This window comes from Anabas testudineus, chromosome 7, assembly GCF_900324465.2.
Source record: "Anabas testudineus chromosome 7, fAnaTes1.2, whole genome shotgun sequence".
In the NCBI taxonomy this organism is placed as follows: domain Eukaryota; kingdom Metazoa; phylum Chordata; class Actinopteri; order Anabantiformes; family Anabantidae; genus Anabas; species Anabas testudineus.
The window spans coordinates 11,567,517-11,588,394 of NC_046616.1; the positions used below are offsets into that span (position 1 = coordinate 11,567,517).

General features: G+C 39.7%; 1 protein-coding gene and 1 long non-coding RNA gene across 2 annotated transcripts; both read left to right on the top strand.

Moving 5' to 3' along the window:
- Positions 1 to 3,204: 3,204 nt before the first annotated feature.
- On the top strand, positions 3,205 to 8,544 carry LOC113166783. Its single transcript, XR_003299237.1, has 3 exons — positions 3,205 to 4,037; positions 5,400 to 5,792; positions 5,901 to 8,544. It is a non-coding gene; the product is annotated as an uncharacterized LOC113166783 (long non-coding RNA).
- An 819-nt stretch (positions 8,545 to 9,363) lies between these two features.
- Positions 9,364 to 18,231, top strand: spsb1 (splA/ryanodine receptor domain and SOCS box containing 1). Its single transcript, XM_026368571.1, has 3 exons — positions 9,364 to 9,640; positions 13,892 to 14,760; positions 16,702 to 18,231. The coding sequence occupies exons 2-3, from the start codon at positions 14,067 to 14,069 to the stop codon at positions 16,827 to 16,829; spliced, it is 822 nt and encodes a 273-aa protein (XP_026224356.1). The 5' UTR covers positions 9,364 to 9,640; positions 13,892 to 14,066; the 3' UTR covers positions 16,830 to 18,231.
- Positions 18,232 to 20,878: the final 2,647 nt, after the last annotated feature.

Consider the following 20,878-nt stretch of genomic DNA (forward strand, 5'->3'; position numbering starts at 1 on the left):
CAGTGTTCCCCCACTGCCGCAGCAGATCCTGCATGAGCTCTGCGTATCTGAGTGGGATGGGACTTTTAAAGGGGAACGCAACCTCCAGGGTCAGTGTGTGTCCACATCCTCAGTCCGCCCTCCTCTCTTCCCTGTCCTCATCAGCAACCCACATCCTAACACCCCCGAGAATCATCAGTGCAAAGGACTCCTCAGAAGAGAGACCCCCTCCACACACACACACACACACACACACACACACACACACACACACACATACATAACTCTCCATCTCCTTTTATTCACACTATAGCAAAAGCTGCTTTGAAAAATTAGTGTGTTCATATCTCAATGAGGACCAGTTTGCTCCACAGAGAGGCCATTTCCCTTGGTTTGCTTGGAAACTTGTCACAATAATTCTGAAATCTAATATTCTTGGAAAATACCAGGAAGATTTTCACCAGGTATGAGTGGCATAAATATATTTTTAGATCATTTCATTCAAGGATGTTCCTGTAATTCAAAAGGTGTGTCGAGACTTGGTTACCGCTATTAAATCAAAACGATTATTTTCACCTAGTTATACCAGAAAAAAATCTCATGAATTTATTACACCGTTAAACAATAGTTGTGTGTAATATTTCAACTAAGTATGTCGACAAAACAAAAGGCAGAACACAGGATTATTGCGCACGTTGTCACCACACATTGTGACAAATGAGCAATAATGTGCAATCAGTGAGTGAATGTTACTATCTAAAAGGTGCCATCTCACAACTCGCTCAAAGTTTCACATTTCTCTTGAGTAGTATATCCCGTGAGTAAAATGTCCTTAATCTGCAATCCCTATTCCCTGCCTTTCCTTACCCAACATGCATTGCTCTACTGGTGCACTACATCTACTAGTGCTATTCTGCAGTCCGCTAAAATATAGAATATCTTGACCAAACAAATTTGTCTTTTGCATGTTGCACAACTCTGTAAGAGTGAGATCATTCATCATTTAGCCAATAAGGTTGAACTTCTGCAATGTCTTTATTTCACATCGAGCTTTCAGTGTTTGCAGTGCACTGCATGGGCTTTGTATGGATAATGGTGACTCCATTATAAATTCTGTGTCTTTGAGACATCAGCATCTTGGCTGTTCTCTGCAGCAGTGCAGTGCTCTCTGCTTCTCACTGCAGGTGAAAAATGCCTTTTTTTTTTTCTACAGGACTTCTGTTCTGCCTGGGCCCACAGTTGAACCCTGTGATCCTTTGTCCTGTGGTGTAAAATTAGGAGCTGCATGCATCTCATATTAACCCTGCATCCATCAAGCCAAGGTGAATGCTCACCTGTATATATATTATATGAAGGCTTTCCTCTCTAATTAGCTTGTATCTTTGCCCCTGTAAAATAAGCCAATACTGGGACAGTTTGCTGAATCAGCAAACTCGAGTAATTAAGTATATCTGTCTATATCGGTCAGTAAAAATCATAGGCATGCATCATGCTAAATCAGTGATTCATCAGCTGAGAGCGGAGCATCTGTCCAGGGCATATATCTGTATGCAGTACTGCTTCATCAGTCTGCCTAGACTTGCAGCCTCTCCCCTGTACTCTGTGACACCAGGGAAAATGCCCCCTCTAGCATATCTCTCACACAGCCCATGCCATTCTCAGTAATGGCATCCCCAGTGATGAATAAGCTATGAGAAGAGGCCCTTTTACATGTCCTATTACATTACCTTGCTATGCTTTACCTAACTACTGTCACCTCATCTCCTCCGGCTCTCCGTTCTCCCAGCCAAGGGCGGAATGTGTAAATGTGTGTTCGGGCTTATAGATCATACGAGCAGAGATTTGGAGTTGAGTCATCTGTGCAGTTCACTGAATGTGTACATACAGAGCTCTCAGTCATGTCTATGAGTCACATTAAGGTCTAAGAAAACTGCCTCACTATTAGTGTTTCTGCAGTTGGTAGGACATAAATAAATCGGTGATTTATGCCCCTAGTGTCATAACTGGATATCATCATTGACTTGTGTCTTATCTGGCATGAGCTGCAACAAAACACACGCACTGTTCATCTGAAGGTAAAAACATTATCTGTCAACTATGGACAGCCACAAATAGATAATGGAGTAAAGTCTAACCACTGGTTGGTGAGTTTACATGTCTTTTTTGCCATTCACAGCCCATTCCTTGGATCCATCGATCTGTCCAGAAAAGATAATAGACACATTGATTCACAAGCTCAGCAGCTTGCTTGGTTTACACATCAATTCAGACTAATTCTCAGTAGTCCTTAGTCAAGGAAGAGAATTGCCCTGACTGACGAGTGACTGGTCTTTGAAACTGTAGATTTAAAAGCCGTGCTGTGAAGATTTTCTGTCTGTTTTGGGTGCACAGCCTCACAGAATTTATTTCTGCAATCTGACAAGATGTAAAACAAAAAGGATTTCAGTGCGCATAAGTGATTAGGTGGTTATAAGGCATAGACTCAGGGGAAACCTGACATGGCTGATGAAAAATAGATTTAGAAAGGAGGTAATTGAGGCTAGCTAGCAATAAATTAACTTCACAAAAATCCTTTTCTCTCTGCTTAGTTCAGTCAGTCTAGCATAGAGACTGAATGATGGGATCCTGGCTTTGTAGAAGGTGCGTGGTGTGTTTCACTGCACCAGTGCTTCTTTGCTGACCTCATTTTATGAAGCTGAGCAGATTCCTCTCAAGGCCAAGTGGAGTAAAAAAGACACATGGTCAATGACAAAACAGGTCAAATGTGTTTGTACAACAATGACCAGATGCACAGATGGACAGTTTAACATTTTGACCAGAGGAGGTAGACCCCACATTTTATTTCAGAAGAAAGGAAAATATCTATTTATCAAAGAATTATCATCACTCACCATGATATTGAAGATCTTGTTTTGAAAGGCACAGCTCGATATGTGAAAACACATGAAGTGCAAAGAGTCATCAGTTCCTCCCTCAGTATGAGAAATAGTAGTAAGACATCCATGATGGATTGACATTATGGTGAGAGTCTGAACTTCTGACAGCATACTGCTCTGCTGTGTTGACGGAGCAGCAGCTCTGTCAGCTGTCAGTGTCAGCAGCAGCCCGTGTGCTCTCTGCAGCGCTGTTGTAGCAAAGCATAACACACTGATCAGCCTTAACTGATGCAGACTGCAGCTGGGGAGTCTTTTTTATGCTTTTAGGCTTTGATCTGTTATATCAATTTCGAGCAACTGTATGTAATTTTTTAAGTTAGACTGTGTAAAATAGATTTAAGTTGAGTTTTTGTCTGAAGTATTTGATATATTTCAGATAACTGCACTTAAAATGTGTACCTTCAGTAATGAGCACAATAAATATTCTCTTGTATAGAAAATAAAGACTTTGGCCTTAATACTATGTAGATAGTCATTAAATAGTCATATCACAGTCGTTCTAAAGCACCTAAATTATAGCTGTAAATATTAGGTTTGATAGATAAATTGCGCTTCTCTACTCTGAGCAAATGGAAGCCAGTGGACAGTTCACACTGAAATAAATATCTGAAAGCACTGAAGGACCTCACTTGAAAAGTACAGTATCATTTACACCTCTCACTGTGTTTAATGTTTGTATGATAGTAAGGCACAACTTTGTGTTTTGTGGAAAAAGTAAAAATTAGTGGAAAAACTAAATACACAGTGCACTGTTTTCACCTGCAGAGATAGTGAGCTGCTTCTTATTTTGGTCTTTTTCCCTGCGGCATTGTCTTCTGTGTTTTAGGTTCTTGGAGGATTGCTGCAAATCCTCCACAACAATTTGTGTCATCTGCAGATGTGTGTTGACTCCTGTCCTACATTTACTACTGTCATTTGTTATCGTCAGAAACAGGTATAGCACACAGGGACAGAGATAGATAACCTATACGCTACTCCAGACTGGCCCATGGGTGTCTATATCAGCTATAGCAGCTTCGATGTGATTCTTTACATATGCACCATCTTTACCCCGGGAACTCTTCTGCAGTCTGCTGCTGAATGACGGAGTCGTAAACTGCAGGAATGGACTCATTTTCAGAGGTAGTGTGAAAGAAAAAGAATTTAACATTTCCTTAAGAGATAATATAGCAACACTTATGTTTGTATGTAGATTTCTGTTTTAAATAGTTTTTAATTATTTGTAGAAATACCCACAGTAATTATATTACGGTGTATTACTACCACTTGTTTTTCATCTATGACGTGTTGTATAGTTATTTTGCTGCAGTCATTCATCAACACTGTTTTTTTTTTCCTTTCTTTTTTTGATGGCTGTACTTCTCGTAATATATCAAAAACTGTTTGATAGCATTTTATTCTTTGGAGACATGGAAAAAGTACTTAATATTCTGTAAGCTCAATTTTTATTATTGACAACAAATAGCCCACGGCCCATGATTGTTATTAACATTAACATTTTTATAAATACTTTAACTTGAAAAAAAAAAAAAGGCTCAATGATTTATTTAAAACCACTGAGTACGTTTACAAATGTTGCTCAAACAAATCAGTAAATTTGATTGATACACATTTTGTGTTTGCTATGTGAGTATTTGCAGCAGCAAATAACAACAGTGTGTGTTCATGCTAATTAAGGAACATGTCACACAATGCACTATGTGGCTCACTGACTTGTATTTAATAGTCTCTGGACAACATTTAACGTCTATGGTACTGAGAAAAAAGATATATTAGCCTTTGGCTACAGAGATATGCTTGTATGGTTAGTTCATTGATGGTTTTATCTTTTCTGGAATTTATCGGCAATAAAAATATAAGATATCACCAGACGTATTTTTAAATTAAATGTTGAACACATTGATGTCTTACACATACATCTTATACTTTCAATATGGTATATGTACACTTACAAATAGTAAACATGTCCCTGTATTTATACATATAAATATTATATATTTAAACTAATTTGCAACCACAAATATGTTTTTGTAGGGAATGTAGTTGCAAACTAAAAGGATATATTTTTGAGTTATATAAATGGTGAGTCACAAATATGTTGATACTGAACATATCATTAAAATGTTTCACTTTTGTTCTACCCAGATATAAATTCTTGCGGTACAACTTCTAGATTGTCTGACTACAGTGTCATTTAACTTTTTTGGCTATGTTTAGCTTGACAGACTGGAGTGTGAATCATCAACTCATATGAAAAATGTAGTATGTACATATTTATAATGTCTATACATTTTTTCTCATTCATGTCAAAGTGAAAACAGATCTCTACAATATGATATAAATGTATTAAAAATATAAAACTCCTTGTATTACTAATGTGAAACAAAAAGGTGAAAACTACCAAAGGGAAGACTTTTTATAGGCACTGTATATTTTACTGATTCATTTTCATAATTTCTGATCCTATTTTTGTCTGTAAATAAGAAACATGTTGCCGCTGCCAATTTCCATTCTGGATGAGTCCCACACACACTTGCCTTATGGACGCAGCCAGGAGAGCCTCAACTAAGTGAGAGCCCGTATCTACCATCTGCCAAACCACTGTGTGAAGGATGAGAAGGGCCGACTCGTGTCCTGGATCGCCATCTGACAAGCTGCATGAGCTAAGGATGGCCCGCACTTTTCCAGAGCACAGACGAGCCAGTCACCTCCTGCTTGTGTCTCTAGCTCTGATCTTTACAATGAGCTTGTGGGTCTGTCTGTCTGCTGCAACTTCAACCAGCACAACCAGGCCATCAGCGCTGTGACCTCGCTCAGTTTCCAGCGTGAGCCAGTAGGAAATCTCACGGATGCTCATATGTTCAGGACAGAATCAGAGTAAGCCAAACTAATTACAGTAAAGTCTGCAGAATGAAATATAAAACTAAAAAACTAAACACCTTCTATCTTTTTTTTTTTTTTTTTACGATTTCTGTTTCCCTACAGTTCTCAGGAGATGCTGTGCTTTGGACAGGTTGATCCATTTCTGACAGCAAACTGCAACTAGAACAAAAATAACATTTTCTGTGGCTTCAGGGCAAATTTGTTGAATAGACCAGCTGCTGCTCTTTTTTATTCACTGTATAACTGTACACAATTGTCCCTCAATGTGAACTAATTCTGCACGTACTTTACAAACCCGCGTTAACCATCTGGCATGTGCTGAGCAGGTTTTCTTGGAAAAAAGACTCCTTAATCTGCAGAACACCCAATGAGGCTCGTGTCCACCTGGGACCCGTTCTTGGAGGTGTGCTATTGCACTGCTGATTGCCTCACTGTGTTTTAGCAGCAATGCACCATTCAAGTCTGCAGGCGACTTGACAAATGAGTAGCGATCTGAGCAGAGGGGATGCTCGTACTGCACCACACATCCTGTCCCATCCACATTCTCCCATCCCGCAGTGATGCAAATCTCTCAACTGACGACCTTACTTACCCATGGTCTAAACTGGTAAACACTGGACATGCTGAATACATGCTGATGCTGCGTGTATGTATGTATAAAGACACAAATAAAAGAGAGTGGGTGAACACTTACACCAGTTCATTACTAGTGCAGCTTCTTTACAAAAATCTTTAATCTTCAATTGTGCATTGAGTCACAAAAATTCTATAATCATAATGTTTTAAATATTTTGTGGTATTTATGTTTCTTTTTGTCTGTTAATTTGTGGTTTCTATTATCAAAGAGAAAAGAATATGAACAATTAAAAAACAAATTACGGCTGCTCAGTAAATTTGAAGAGTGGTATAAATTTTTTTAACTGGGCTTCTTGAACAATTTACATCACTGTGTTATTTTAAAGAACTAGACAAAGTCAGCATTATAAGAGTGAGTGCTTTCTAGACCTCATTGTCCAGGCACACAAACTAGTATTATTATAGTTGTTTTTATTGCTGTCGATAGATTTCTGTTATATGAAACTGAACAACACAGGTCTTACATTGCGAGCCATTCACTGAAACATGTCCTCTCACCTACATCATGAATTGATTTGAGTGCTGAACCTCCAATACAAAGAGGTGTAGGCTGCTATAAAAAAAAGCCACCAGGAGGGATTTACGCAAGCTGAATCGGCTACAGATCTTTACTCATCTCAAGGCACGTTTGTGAGTCAGGATAGAAGCGAAACAAAGCCGAACATGAAGTACCTGACTAGTGAACCAGCTCACAAGCTCCATCAGCGTGCTGCATGCAATTACAGCCACCACTTGAGGACAGTATCCACCCACTGGTCTTCCTCAGAAAATGCATCTCAGAACAAGTGAGGAGCAGACTGTCTGACGCAGCATGCAATCATTCACCTTGGCTGCTCGGACTTGCCTTGGTGCAGCTATCCACACAGACCCCACCACCACCTCCACCCCTTTCCTCCCCTATAGCAGTGCAATCTGCCAGCCGTGGAGTGGGACGTACTATCGATCCTGCTGAAATGATGGTTTCTAAAAGGGAGGCAGTAAGCATGTCTGTGCTCCCCTCCTCCACTGTGGAGGAGCCCTGAGATATCACCAAGCTCAGCACATTGCACCATCACTGAATGGGAAAATGGGATTTTCACTGGGGGATGAGCTGAGGGGAAGGTAATTCAAGTCAGCAAGCTATGTTCCCCACCAAGGATGTAAAATGAGCCAGATTACCTTCAGTCACTTCCCGCTGTGGACAAATAAGGTCATTTTAAATGCCCTTTTAAGTCCAGTCCTTGTCACAGGAAATTCAGGTGCCAAATCTGAAAATATACAACGGGGCTGAAGTTAAGAAGTGAAGGAGATGGTCATTCAGCCACTTAGCTTTGCAGCTTTTAGCACTTGTTCATAAGAAGCACATGTGGCACTATGTGCAACATGTATTGTGTAAATCTGCAATAAATTAAATGCTATTCTGAAGTGACAAATGAATGAAGTAAAGTTTCATGTGGACTGAGTGAGGCTCCTAACCCAAGCAGAAGGTGTCTATTCCAAACCACTAGATGGCAGCAGTGTCCCAGTATTTCCCATCACTGCTACAGTTTGGTGCATATGTTTGCTCACAAAGGACTGCAGATTTGGAGGAAATTCTCAGAAGATTAAATTATAGTCCACGTCTGTCCTAGCAAATGAATCAGAATAGACGTTGATAATCACTAATATGTGCTTGTTTCTATTATTTTTATGAATGGACCTAGTTGTAGTAAAGGAGCTCCTGTTACTTAAGATTTCTGTTTAAAAGATTAGAAGTGACTGCATCAGTTGTCCGTAACTTGAAGGTTACATGCAGGGTGCATCGTCCTTGTCAGTCCAAATCGTAGTCATAGATCAGTCACCACAGTTGACATTCCTCAGGGGTCAGACAGCAGAGTACGATTCTGACTTACAGGGCAGCAGTGACTGATGTTGAGGATCTTCACACACTTAACATCGCTTTATGCTTTTTTAAACCAGGTCAGTGAGGGACTGAATGGCCTGAAGGTCAGGTTGATCAACAAAGCGTACCAGTGTCCCAGTGTGTGAGTAATCATTGTTCACTGGTTCCAATAAAGTCATGCTCCTGCTGAAGTTGGTCATATTTGGTGTGTTTGAACTTGACAGACTGGAGTGTGAATCATTAATTATGGATCCTTTCTCCACCACACATCACATGTATGCCCTTAGGACAGACTGTAATGGAATAATCTGTGCAAAAATACATTCTTGAAAGAAATAAAGAAATAGCAATTATTTTTGGCATAACCAGTGTAAAGATATGCGACTATCAGAATGTAAATCCTCCACAGAGTAGTCTACCACATACAGGGTATAATCCCAAAGAAGCTTTTTTGTAGTTTCACTATAAATTAATGTAGAACTTGCTGACTTACTGTAAAACCACAATAGATGTGAACAGTGGACGTGTCCTACCTGACTTAAACAGCATGTGCGTCCAGTGCAGAGGAGTCTGCAGTTTAGGTCACACATCCAAAGCATGATGTGGAAGGGCTGGACTGAAGTCGGTTTTACATTGGAGAGCAGCTTCTCCATCTTCAGTAAAAAAGCTCATTTACATAATTAATGATGAGCTAATTACAACCAATGTTTATTATATATCCATTTTCTATTTTGCACTTTTTCCGAATTTGCATTTGTATTCTCGAATATCTAAATCAACCTATAATGTGTCTAGTATTAGTTGATTTATCATATTTCACTGTAAAACTATAAAACTAAATATTGCCTAGTTTTACAATCAAATCTCACAAATCGACAATTATTAGATACTTAAAGAATTATTGTGCAGACGTGTGTTTGCAAAGGGCAATGATAAAAAATACTAGATACTATCAAAGTATAAAAACTAACAGCTGTAAAACAAAAATCAGTCAGAAAAACCAGAAATCATTGCAGGAGGAACAAAAAGTGTTTTGTATTCAACTAATTTCAAATGTGTGCATTTTACCCTGTGTTTAAAAAGCCTGCAGTACCAACGTGAATCCAACTTTGGCGCAGCGTCAGGTGGGGAGGTCCTAATCTAGCCCAGCAGCTGGGAGCGTTTGACCACGTGACGTGAGAGATGTTAGAGAGCAGCCATCATTATTTCACCTAATTCATGTCCAGCCTGAAATGCTAAACGAGGCGACGACGAGGAAACTGGAAACTGGGATGGAGTAGGTGGCAGCTCCGACGTCTTATCCGGTCTAATCCCCCCTGCTCGCTCGGCGGCTGCTCGACTTGAGGTTTGTTTTCCGTGTTTTCCGTGTGTCCGCCGCTGGTTTCGCTTTGACTGTTCCTCTTCACCTTTCACTGAGCACTTGACGTCGAACACACGACGCGCGGCGGCTTGTCGCTCCCCTCACGCGTCCCGTTTGAGGGCAGGGACGAGCTGTTTGTGCCGCTCGGCTCGGCCCGGCCCGGCCCGGCCCGGCTCGACTCGGCCCGTCCGGACCGTGAAGACCCGTCGTGCTAACACCGCGGGCTCGCGCGGCTCCCCGCGGAACGTTCCGAACGCCAGGTAAACAAACACGCGCTGCTCCGGGCGGTGGTCGCGCGTGGACGTTTCCTCGAGCGCACGGCTGCTTGGCCCACGAGAGCGTCTTCGAGGATTAGTCTGCTTTTCCACAGCTAGCACGGATCACACCTAAATAACAACACTAAACTTACAGCGAGCTTTAATGGCATCCTGCATTTCAACAGTCGCCCAGTCCCAGTTGATATGAGAGTGTTTCTACTATTTTGTCCACCCCCGTTTGATAAATGAGAGCAAACCAAATCTTAGAAACTCCTCTCTGCACAATGCAGCTCAGCAAACGAACATTGAAACTCTCCTGGAGGAGGTTTGTATATAGAAATGTTCAACAAACGACTGCAGTACAAAAAGGTAACAGAGCAAACTACAAAGAAAAAGTCAGCTAAACCTGTTTGAAAACTAAAATGCATGTTTTAATTTAAACACCACAAGTTATAGAAAAGTCAGGCTGAGTTGCATTCAGCATAACACAGACTTTGTATCCGTACTATGGATGACTTTGTTTTTAGTAAGCCTTGGTCTTTATGTACTCAGGAGGTCAGCAAACCAACCCGGGCTAGGGCTTCAAGTTCAGGTGGGCCTGGTCTAAGTTGGGCCTTAGAAGAGAGACAAGTGTTTTCTTGGCTCAGCAAATGCACCGAGGCCTTCCTCCTGCATTTTAATCAGTTCTAAACCAACCCAGGGGCCCAGGAACCCCAACAAACCCAGGCCAGGATCCCAGCCCAAATATATCCCTCCACAAGCCACCTTTTATACTACTAATGGGTATGTTTGTTTTAGACGCCCAAGGTAAATGTGGGAAGACCTTTTATTATTGTTCTTTTAGTTTTTATTTACTTGTGCGTGTTGTAAGGTGGCCCTTTGCCTCAGTGAGAGGAAATGGTGAACTCTTGGCTCAAAGAGTGTGCAAATGAACATGTTTCACTCTCGCTGAATGCTGGACAGGCATTGAAAAAGAGATTGTTTACATTCAGATGTTGGCCACCCGCTGCTTGCTTTTTCTTCCCTCCTGTTTTCCAATCACAGAGGAGACATGACCCATTTAAATGGTTGTTTACTTGCATTAGAAGAAGAGCCAAAGCACTTCTCAATGAACTCTTGTCTACAATTCAATTAGAGTGGCCTTCCCAGCAGCACAGTTTTCCACATTACACCATGCTCTCTGCTGCTCAAGTGCAATACTTATATATGTATAAATATGCACACCAAAGAGCAGCAGTAGACGCACCTGTGCTCACAAAACTAATCCTTCATTTAGAGTTTGGGTTGTTGGACTAAACGGTGTTTTCACATAATAGAATGACCTGGCTATTGACCTAAATTACTCCTATTATCCATTGACATTGGCATAAAGTTACAATCTTAAAATTGGGTATAAGATGTTTTTAACCGGTAGGTTAAGGCTCTTCAGTAGCAAAACTGTATAAAAGTCCCAGTACAATTGTGGTCTGTTGTAATGGAGTTGATCAGATAAAGCACAGCAGGTCTTTGTCAGGCCAGACAGTTTATTAGTGCTCTTCCTGTTGCCATCAGACTACATTAGACATCGCTAGACTTTTATTACTTTTTATTTATTTTTTGGATTTTTTGGTAATTAATTAACATTTATCCCATGTGTTTGTTTCATCGGTTTATTTGCTTTTCCAAATCAACCTTATCAGAAAAGTGTTATAAAGTTTTCAACTTCATTGTCAAGCAGTAAAGTCCCAAGTTGTTTTCTGTCAGGATGTCAAACACTTTTGTAGCTGCTTGAGAAGTGGTTAAAATTGGCATCATCATGGTATAACAAATTCATAAATCGAAAAGGTACATATTAAGTTATGTGAAAATATCAGTGTGTCATTGATATGTTTCACGATCCTATGTGGCTCTACAGTTTTGTCTTTAAAATGGGCCATGCAGGGCGAAATGGGTCATTTTCACACTATTTAGTGGATTACTCAACATGTCTAGTGTCTACAAATGCATATCTGTGAAATTCTAATTATGCAACTTGAATTTGTCGTAGCTAGGTGTAGTTAAACACCATTGGATCAGCCTATGGGTTTTATTTTTGTGGTTTATAATACTAAAAAAAATCTTGCTTTGAAGCACAACTTATGAGCTTCACTTAAAAATTAGCCCTGGTGTCCTTAATGTAGATGACTTAAAAATGATAATGCTGGCCCATTGGTACAATTAAAAAAAAAAAATATTAGTTGCATTTCATGTAGATTGCTGCGCATATGAAATAATATCTGGTTAAAATTATCCATGTATGTAATTTGAAGTAATGGTGGATATAATTTTCCCCACACAGTTTATTTTGAACTGTTTTTGGGTTAAAACACCAGCTATAGTAAAGTTATTTAGCAACATTAATCAAAAAATCTTTAAAAGTCCAATATTGGGATTAAATGTTTGTGCTTATTGGGTTTCCAGTACACTACAAATTCAGTTATGACCCAATACATTAAAGGGAAACATGTCATGGTATGAATGATATCTAATACACTGCCTGTCCAAAAAAAGTCACGCACTCTAATATTTAGTTTGACCACCTTTAGTTTTGATTACAGCACGCATTCACTGTGGTATCGGTTCGAAAAGCATCTGCATTGTCACAACATTTATTCTCGTGATGGGAGTCGGACCGCTACGCACAGTCTTCTCCAGCACATCCCAAAGATTCTCAATGGGTTTAAGGTCTGGACTCTGTGGTGGCCAATCCATGTGTGAAAATGTTCCATGCTGAACGTATTTCACAATTAAAGGGCCGATGAATCCTGGCATTTGTCATCTTGGAATATGCCATCATAGATAAAAAAAAATCCATTGATGGAATAACCTGGTCATTCAGTATATTCAGGTCGTCGGCTGACCTCATTCTTTGGACACATAAAGTTGCTGAGCCTAGAACTGACCAACTGCAGCAACCACAGATCATAGTACTGCCCCCACAGGCTTGTATGATGGGTGCATCACTTCACCTGCCTCTCTTCTTAACCTGATGCACCCATCACTCTTGTACAAGGTAAATCTGGAATCATCAGACCACATGACCTTCTCCCGTTGCTCCAGAGTCCGATCTTTATGCCCTCTAGCAAATTGAAGCCTTTTTTTAATAATTTGACCCTTGTGAAACAGATAAACATCTTTTCCACGACCGCAGGATGCGTCTTCCATCATAGTTTAAGAAATGAGAAGCTACTGACTGCATCAGTTAGGGTTAAATAACTTGTTGCCAGCTGAAACATAATCATCCATGCAGTAATTATAAAGTTGGAGGCTCTAACCTATTTCCTTGGTTAAATCCAGGTTGTCTTTTCTTTGTAGTAATTAAGTTTATGAGTGAGTAATAGAAACTTGTTAGTCTTGTCTTTCTTGGCTGACTTGACATTATAGGGAGGAAAAACAAGGCCGTAGAGTCTTGTTGTTCGCAAAGGCTTACACCTAATGTCCCACTATTCAAAATGTATGTCAATGTTCAACAAAAAACTAAACTATAGCGCTCTGTACAGTCAGAGTATGGTACAAGGGGCAGGTAACCAAAGCTGGTGTGGCTTCAGAACAAGTCTGCTTGAGTGACACAGAACAGCTATGTATTTTTGTATGTCAGTGTCTTGACTACAGATGTAGGTAATGAGGATGTTTTTAGCACATATACAGTGTAACTTAGTATTTGTCTTTACATCTCAGATTACTTATGTCTTGGGACACTGCCCAATATATATTTTTACACTAATCACATGAGGTTGCTTAACAGAAAACATTAAGTTCTCTGGTAAATGTACAACACTAACATTTAAAGAAACATATGATTAAATTACAGCAGATATGCTATAACAGGATGTACTTAAAATATGCCTTATGTTTAGCTTGCCTCTGTTTTCCTGTTTTGTAAGATTTGTGTTTTCTGACTAATTAGATTAGGAAATAATTAACTTGTCTTTTCTGGTTTTATCTTCTCTAATCTCTCCAGGTAGTCTTAAAAGCACCTCGTCTGACTTTGGCTCTCTGCATCTAGTATCACACGAGCACAAACCCGCTTTGCAGGAGCACAGTGGAGAAGAGGGTTTGAGGCTGATTACTCCCCTCATTAGTATTTAAGGAGGGGAGAGGAGGAGGAAGAAAGAGCTGCTATAACCACCTGGAGCATGGGGCAGAAAGTCCCAGGTGGCATTAAAACCATTGATATGCGGGATCCTGCGTTCAGCCCCCTGAAGCTGGAGCTACAGGCCCTCAGTCACACCAAGCCATCTCGACTGGACCTGCTGCTGGACATGCCACCTGCCGGCCTGGACGTTCAGGTCCAGCACTCATGGAACAACGATGACCGCTCTCTAAACATCTTCGTCAAGGACGACAACAAGCTGGTGTTTCACAGGCACCCTGTGGCACAGAGCACTGACGCCATTCGGGCGCGTGTTGGCTACACAAGGGGACTGCATGTGTGGGAGATCAACTGGGCTATGCGTCAGAGGGGCACACACGCTGTGGTTGGAGTGGCCACAAGTGACGCCCCGCTACACTCAGTAGGCTACACAGCTTTGGTAGGAAGCAATGCAGAGTCCTGGGGCTGGGACCTGTGCAGGAGTAAACTCTACCATGATGGCAAGAACCACGCAGGAAAAACCTACCCCGCGTTCCTTGAGCCTGACGACACCTTCATAATACCAGACTCCCTCTTAGTAGTGTTGGACATGGATGAGGGAACTCTGGGTTACATAGTGGATGGACATTACCTAGGGGTGGCTTTCAGAGGACTTAAGGGCAGGAAGCTGTACCCAGTGGTGAGCGCCGTTTGGGGACACTGTGAAATACGAATTCGGTACATAAATGGACTCGATCGTAAGTACAAACTTTAAAATGTTTCTCCTTTATCTCATGAGGCACAGTGTTCTGTGATTAGTGTTGTTGCCTATACAGGTCTTGGATAACTATTGATGGTATTTATTATTGATGCAATAAACAAAGGTGTGACGGCTAAGGGTTTGTCATGCTGTCTAAGCAGGACATGCAGTGTAACTGTAGATGGGGTTACTGCAGAGCAAAATTATTGACTATGACTAAATGACTGGTCCTCTGGCTGAAGCAGTATATCATATTATAACATAGTCCAGGTGTCTATGATAGCTTTTGTATTTTGGCCTGCAGTCCAGATTACATTTAAATTAACTGTATCCCTGAATTACTTTACATCTTACCTGTAACCTGTCTTGACTTTTGTCATTAACTGTACTTTGTTTTTAAATTAGACTGTATTACTGCTGTGATCACAACATCCTACAATCCTTAATGTTTGTGTACAAAAACAGACTTGTTTTCCTCAGTCAAATGTAAAATGATTAGATTAATCTTGATTGTTCCCTGATTAAAGGGTCATGAGCTTTCAATGAGGAAACATAGGTGTTTATCAGAACATGTTGTGCTACCCACATGTCCCAAGTGCTCTGTGCTCATTAGATTTTTATGTTCGGCTCAGACCCTTTGACCTAGTTCAAATCTTGAGAAAAGAAGCTCCGCAGATGCAGCAAAATGCACAAAACCCAGTTTCAGTTTTATCAGACTGACAGTGTTTATGTGGAGCGGGGAAATCCCTGATTTTATATAATGATGTTAAAGGCAGTTAGTTACTCTTGTTTGGATCCAGGACACAGAAATGCAACTGCTGTTAGAGTGTTTGTCTGTTTGTTTGCATATGTACTTAATGTTTAATGATTCTTTTTTTTTTTTTTTTTTTAAGATAAATATTTATTTGAATCAGCTGCTTAAAATCTAAAACAAGCATTTAACAAAAAGTAAATAATGTAATGTTTTAAAGTATTTTAATCTTGACACTGTTTTGTGACTATGACAACAGAAAACATTATTACGCTTTTTCGAAAGGTCAACCTTAAATTGCCAACATGTTAAGTAAGGTCAGAAATCTTTTTTTTTTTTTTTTCTGTTAAACTAAATATATAATCGATAAATGACCACAAAAGCTTATTCAGGCTTTACTAGAGAACATAAGAGTCTACAATTACAGTACAGTTTCAGTGTGGGTAGCAGTCGGTTCAAGTGGGATTTGTTTTACAAAGACTGAATACAAGACAACAAATTAGTCGGGTTATTAATCTCGCTTTTAAATCTATTCAATTGGGCCTCTCAGACCATTGAACCTTTTTTTTTTTTTTCTGTCTAACAAATACGTTTAGTAATAAACTTGTTAGTCTTGTCTATCTTCCAGGGAATAAAAACAAGCTCACAGACTCTTCATCTTGACCCAGTCAGAGCCCCTCAGAACATCTGTGCAAATGGCTGTGAATGTATTTTCAGATCCACAAAAATTTTTCACATAATAATTTTCAGTCTCATTTAAAAAAAAAAAAAAAAACTCTCAGTGCAGGCTTTTGTCTCCAGCCTTTTATTTATTTATTTATTTTTTTAAACGGCCAGCATGAGCGCTGACCAGCCAATTAGGTCAAAGGTTGTGATCAATCGGCCGACTATCTGTTGATCTCTGATGTTTTCTCTGTTCCACTCTGACAAATAGGACTTAAAGTACCCAGATGTGTTCTTGGGGTCTTTAGGAACCTTTCATCCATTTTATTACTTCACAGTAAATCTAACAAGTGTGAACCTCCTCACTGAAAATCTACTCTCTGAACGATCCTGCATAATCGAATGTTGCTTTAATAGCAAGATTAGATGTTCTTGTGGAGCAGATCACTCCTGTGTTCATTTATTTCATTCTGCACATTTAAAGGATGCCTATTCTAACACTTGTCCCTCTCTGTCTGCCCTCAGCCGAGCCCCTCTCTCTGATGGACCTGTGTAGGCGTTCAGTGAGGGTGGCTTTAGGAAGAGACCGTCTGAGTGAAATCCATAGACTGCCCCTGCCAGCCTCTCTGAAGAACTACCTGCTCTACCAATAACAGCGCTGAAAGTCACACCGCACACAGCACACCCTCATCTCTTTCTCATGTTTCTCTGGGATCCTTCTTGGGTTGAACCCGTTTGACAGCATTGCTCAAATCTCCAGGACTCACTCAGCCTCATGGATAATTGAACAAGTACACTTCTGTGTCAGTGGCTGCACATGTTTTTGAGTTTCTTATTCTGTTTTTATGACTCTTTACAATTGTATTCTAACTTTATGAAATCAGGAATCACTGAGCACTATGCACATGCTGATCAAGGCGGTGCCCTGACTGTCATCTTGTTGGAGTACCTCCTGCAGTCTGTAAGTTGAAGTGGCATATGTGGCCAGCATCTCTTCTGTGACTTCCAGCCTTTATGATAAATACTTTTTCAGAGCCTTTTAAATTTAAATGCAGCCATACTAAAACAAAATGAGATGTAAAATTGAATTGAATTAAAAATGTTGGTGCAGAGGGCACTGCCATTATCTGACCAAAAGGTGGCAGCACATACACGTCAACATGCACAGTCACTCAAACTGAAAATTGTTATATGAAATACTGACTGCTTTTAGAAAATGTGTTTTTAAATAGATAAATAAAAAAGCTGTTAACACGGAAAGGAGATGCTGATCACTACATAGTAAATCTGTAGTACTGCAAAACTCAGGTTTTTCTATGGACGTGGCCCATTCCTTACCAACAGGCACATCATCAGCAAAGATTTTTAACGAAAGGTTAATGTCACTGTGATTATTCGTAGCATGCATCTGCAGGATTTATTTTCTCAATACAATCATGTCTTTTTAAATATGTTTTCTGTCACTCCTAGTTTTTGTGGTGACATAGTTCTCAACCACATGCTGCCGAGGCAGTTTTTTTTTCCTCCCTCCCTCTCTCTTCTAAATTTAGCTGGTCTCTCCCATCAGCTTATTTGACTGGTTTGCAGATATTAAACGACGGACAGGAAACTAACCAGTGAATGGCTACTGTAGGTGTGCTTGGTTAGGATGAACTTGCTGTTGTGGGGCTCATTGGCACCTAGCTGAGAGCTATCGACGTAGTGTTTTTTTAAAAAGAAAATATACAAGGGCATCGGTTTAGGTAACAGACTGTCTAGCTGAATGCTGAGCGTAAATCGGCAAACCTGAGATATAAGGAACCATAATGACAGACAGACAATCCACAAGTGCTGCACAAATAAAAGATCAGATTGCCAACATGTTGTCAAATGCCATATCATAGACCTGTTGACGATAGTATTTTTAAATGTGCAGATGTGTTCCTGATCCAGCACTCACCTGGATGCGGACACTCTGTATCACACCTTATTTTCTTCCTTGACTGCAACTTCCATTTTATTTGTATTCCTTGTTGTAGATTTGTTTACGTATCTATTAAAGATTATTTCAAATCACCTGTTGTGTATTTTGTATTTTGTATGGACAACTGTCGCAACAAAGATAAATTACAAGATACAGGGGCTGGACAAATGCTAAAAAACAACTACCTTAAAAATGTGTTGCTGCCACAATCCAGTTTGTTTGCATGCTGAAAATACTGAAAGATGTGTTCAGTCTCTCCGGACACAGCTGTGGCATACCCACACAGGTTTTTTCACATATTTCATGTGATTAAAACTGATTAAAAGTCTGAGTTGTAAATGTAACTTCATGGTTTGGCATCTCCCTGATACACTGCTTTACTGGGACACAAAAAACAGCCACCTTTAATGGTATTGTTAACCCTATACCTTTGCTATAACAACCGGTAAAAATATCTGCTGTTAAAAAGTCCTTTAGATTGCTCTTAATATATCAGTAGATGTAGTTTGTTGACATTTTATTTGATCAGATCATCCAGAGTCACTGAAAAAAGCTTTGTGGATTTACTGGGTCTGACAAAACGGGGATCAGCCGGCAGCTGGACTTCTGGAGGATTGCGCCCTAATGCCTGTTGTTGCATCAGCAGTTACATACTCAAACTGTAGTATATATTGGGATAGACGCTATATTTACATGTAGCCTACACAGACACATGGGCTCCATACAAATTATTTACTGTGCACAAGTCTAGTTTAGACATTATACAGATACCATGAAAATGAGTTTTCATGAGTTTGCTGTCCTTATATAGTGGTCAGTCCCATTTCAATGCTGTTTCCCTAATTTAACTCGGTGCCCTGTGAAAGTCAGTGGGGGGCTGTGACATGTCCTGTGCCCTGACACTGATCCAGGGACGTGTCATCTTAGAACATGCACTTGAATGTCGTGAGTCAATGCACACAGAACTAAAATCACATTTTAAGGCGGTGTTGTTGAGTGAAGAACGTATTTAAGCAACATTACATTACCCTTACTTTTGCATTTATACTGTATTTCATTTGAGTTGATGTTGCTACTTAACAATACCTCAGCAGGTGGAACTTGAAGGTTAATGCTGAAATACTAAACTGAGCCAAGTAGAGAAACCAGCAGCGAAGGGGGACAGGGGTGATGTGAGCCTCTGTCACTGTTGCATCAGTCTCCAACCACTATCACAGCTTTAGTGACAGAAACTGAGACACTATAATCTCTTTAATGGTTTATCTTTTTACATAAGGCACAGGATTATGTTTTGCTAAATTTATGTGCACACACCAACATTGTGTTCAGCAGCTGCTTCAGGGAAACAAAAAAGAGGTGAACATAGGGTAAATGCTGCTGGAGCAAAGAAAAATACAAAAAAAAAAACAACAACAAAAAAAACTGGCTGAACTGTCTTCTCTGCAATCTAATTAAGAACTTTTCTGTATGTGTGTTTTATATTTGGTGTCAGCATTTTCAACACCTGTATAAAGACCAGTCAGGATTCATCCAGTCTCCACTGGTTTGTGAGTGTAACATGAATCTGTTTCATCTGTCACCAGCTGTAGGGAGCGTATAACATTGTAGAAAATACTCTTGCCCTGCATTCAAAACTCAGCTCAGGAAAAGAAATAAGCCACAAAATATACCTTAAGTATCAGAGAATAGGTTGTCAATGTGCAGGAAAATTCAATGGAGTTAGTGGGTCAAGAGGTGAACATGGGCAGAAAAGAACAAAAAACTAAGTTATGCTATTTAATTCATCACAGTTTGGGTTGAATTGTGTTAATTCTTTAAAAATATTAAGTTTTTTACCTCAGTAATTTATCTCTTAAATGAAAACATTTTAACATTCAGAAGAGAAACCAGTCTTTGGTGAAATTGCAAAGAACTCAGAGCAGATAGAACTTTACTAGATGCAGTTTGTTTTCTCTGTAACATTATGTTACTCAAGTAAAGCACAAGATTGTATTTACCGTAAGTCCAGTAATTTATTAAATTTGTTTTATAACTGTGAACTTAGCAAAGTATGAATAAATGTAGATTTAACCACTGTTGATTGTGAAATAGTACACGACCAAAGCCACAGGGATAGGAGAGCAAAATAAGACCGCTTATTTCATGCTAATCACAGATTGTTGGACACTGTCAATACAAGATGCCAAAAAATGTTGTTATGTTCAAATAGGACAACGATCAGGCTCAGCTGGTTTAACTGTCAACTGTTGAGGTTATTGTGTGACTTATTTTTCTGAGCTTCATGCTATGTTGTCTTCTGTTTAAATCCAGGACTTTGTAGTTCTGTGATATTTGTCCTTGGCTTTAATGTCCCATTTTCTCTCTACTAGCAGGTTATGAACATGGTAATTACTGTATACGCTGGCAAATATTTGATGAATGGTGTAATAGCTGCAAGGGGTAATAAGTATTAGATAATTGGTTTGATTAAAATGCTCCATGTGCACCAATGTGACATGTGACAATCATAAAGTACAGACACATTGTCATCACATTACAAGAAATGTCACATTGATAATCATGTAAGTTGTTAATATTGACAAGGATAAAAAAATAATAAATGTTCTGCAGACATTTAAATTTCCTTTCGTAACAGTATCTACTTTTACTATAGGCTTAGCTCTGTAGTTTTATTGCTAATGATAGTACTTTTTATTGCACATGAACCCTGGCACAAACTACACAGACAAGAATATTATG

Bases quoted from the DNA above. Each gene is read 5' to 3' on its own strand.
- spsb1 (XM_026368571.1), top strand. From the start codon at position 14,067: ATGGGGCAGAAAGTCCCAGGTGGCATTAAAACCATTGATATGCGGGAT. The intron at 14,761-16,701 runs GTAAGTACAAAC...GTCTGCCCTCAG, and splicing joins GTACATAAATGGACTCGATC to CCGAGCCCCTCTCTCTGATG.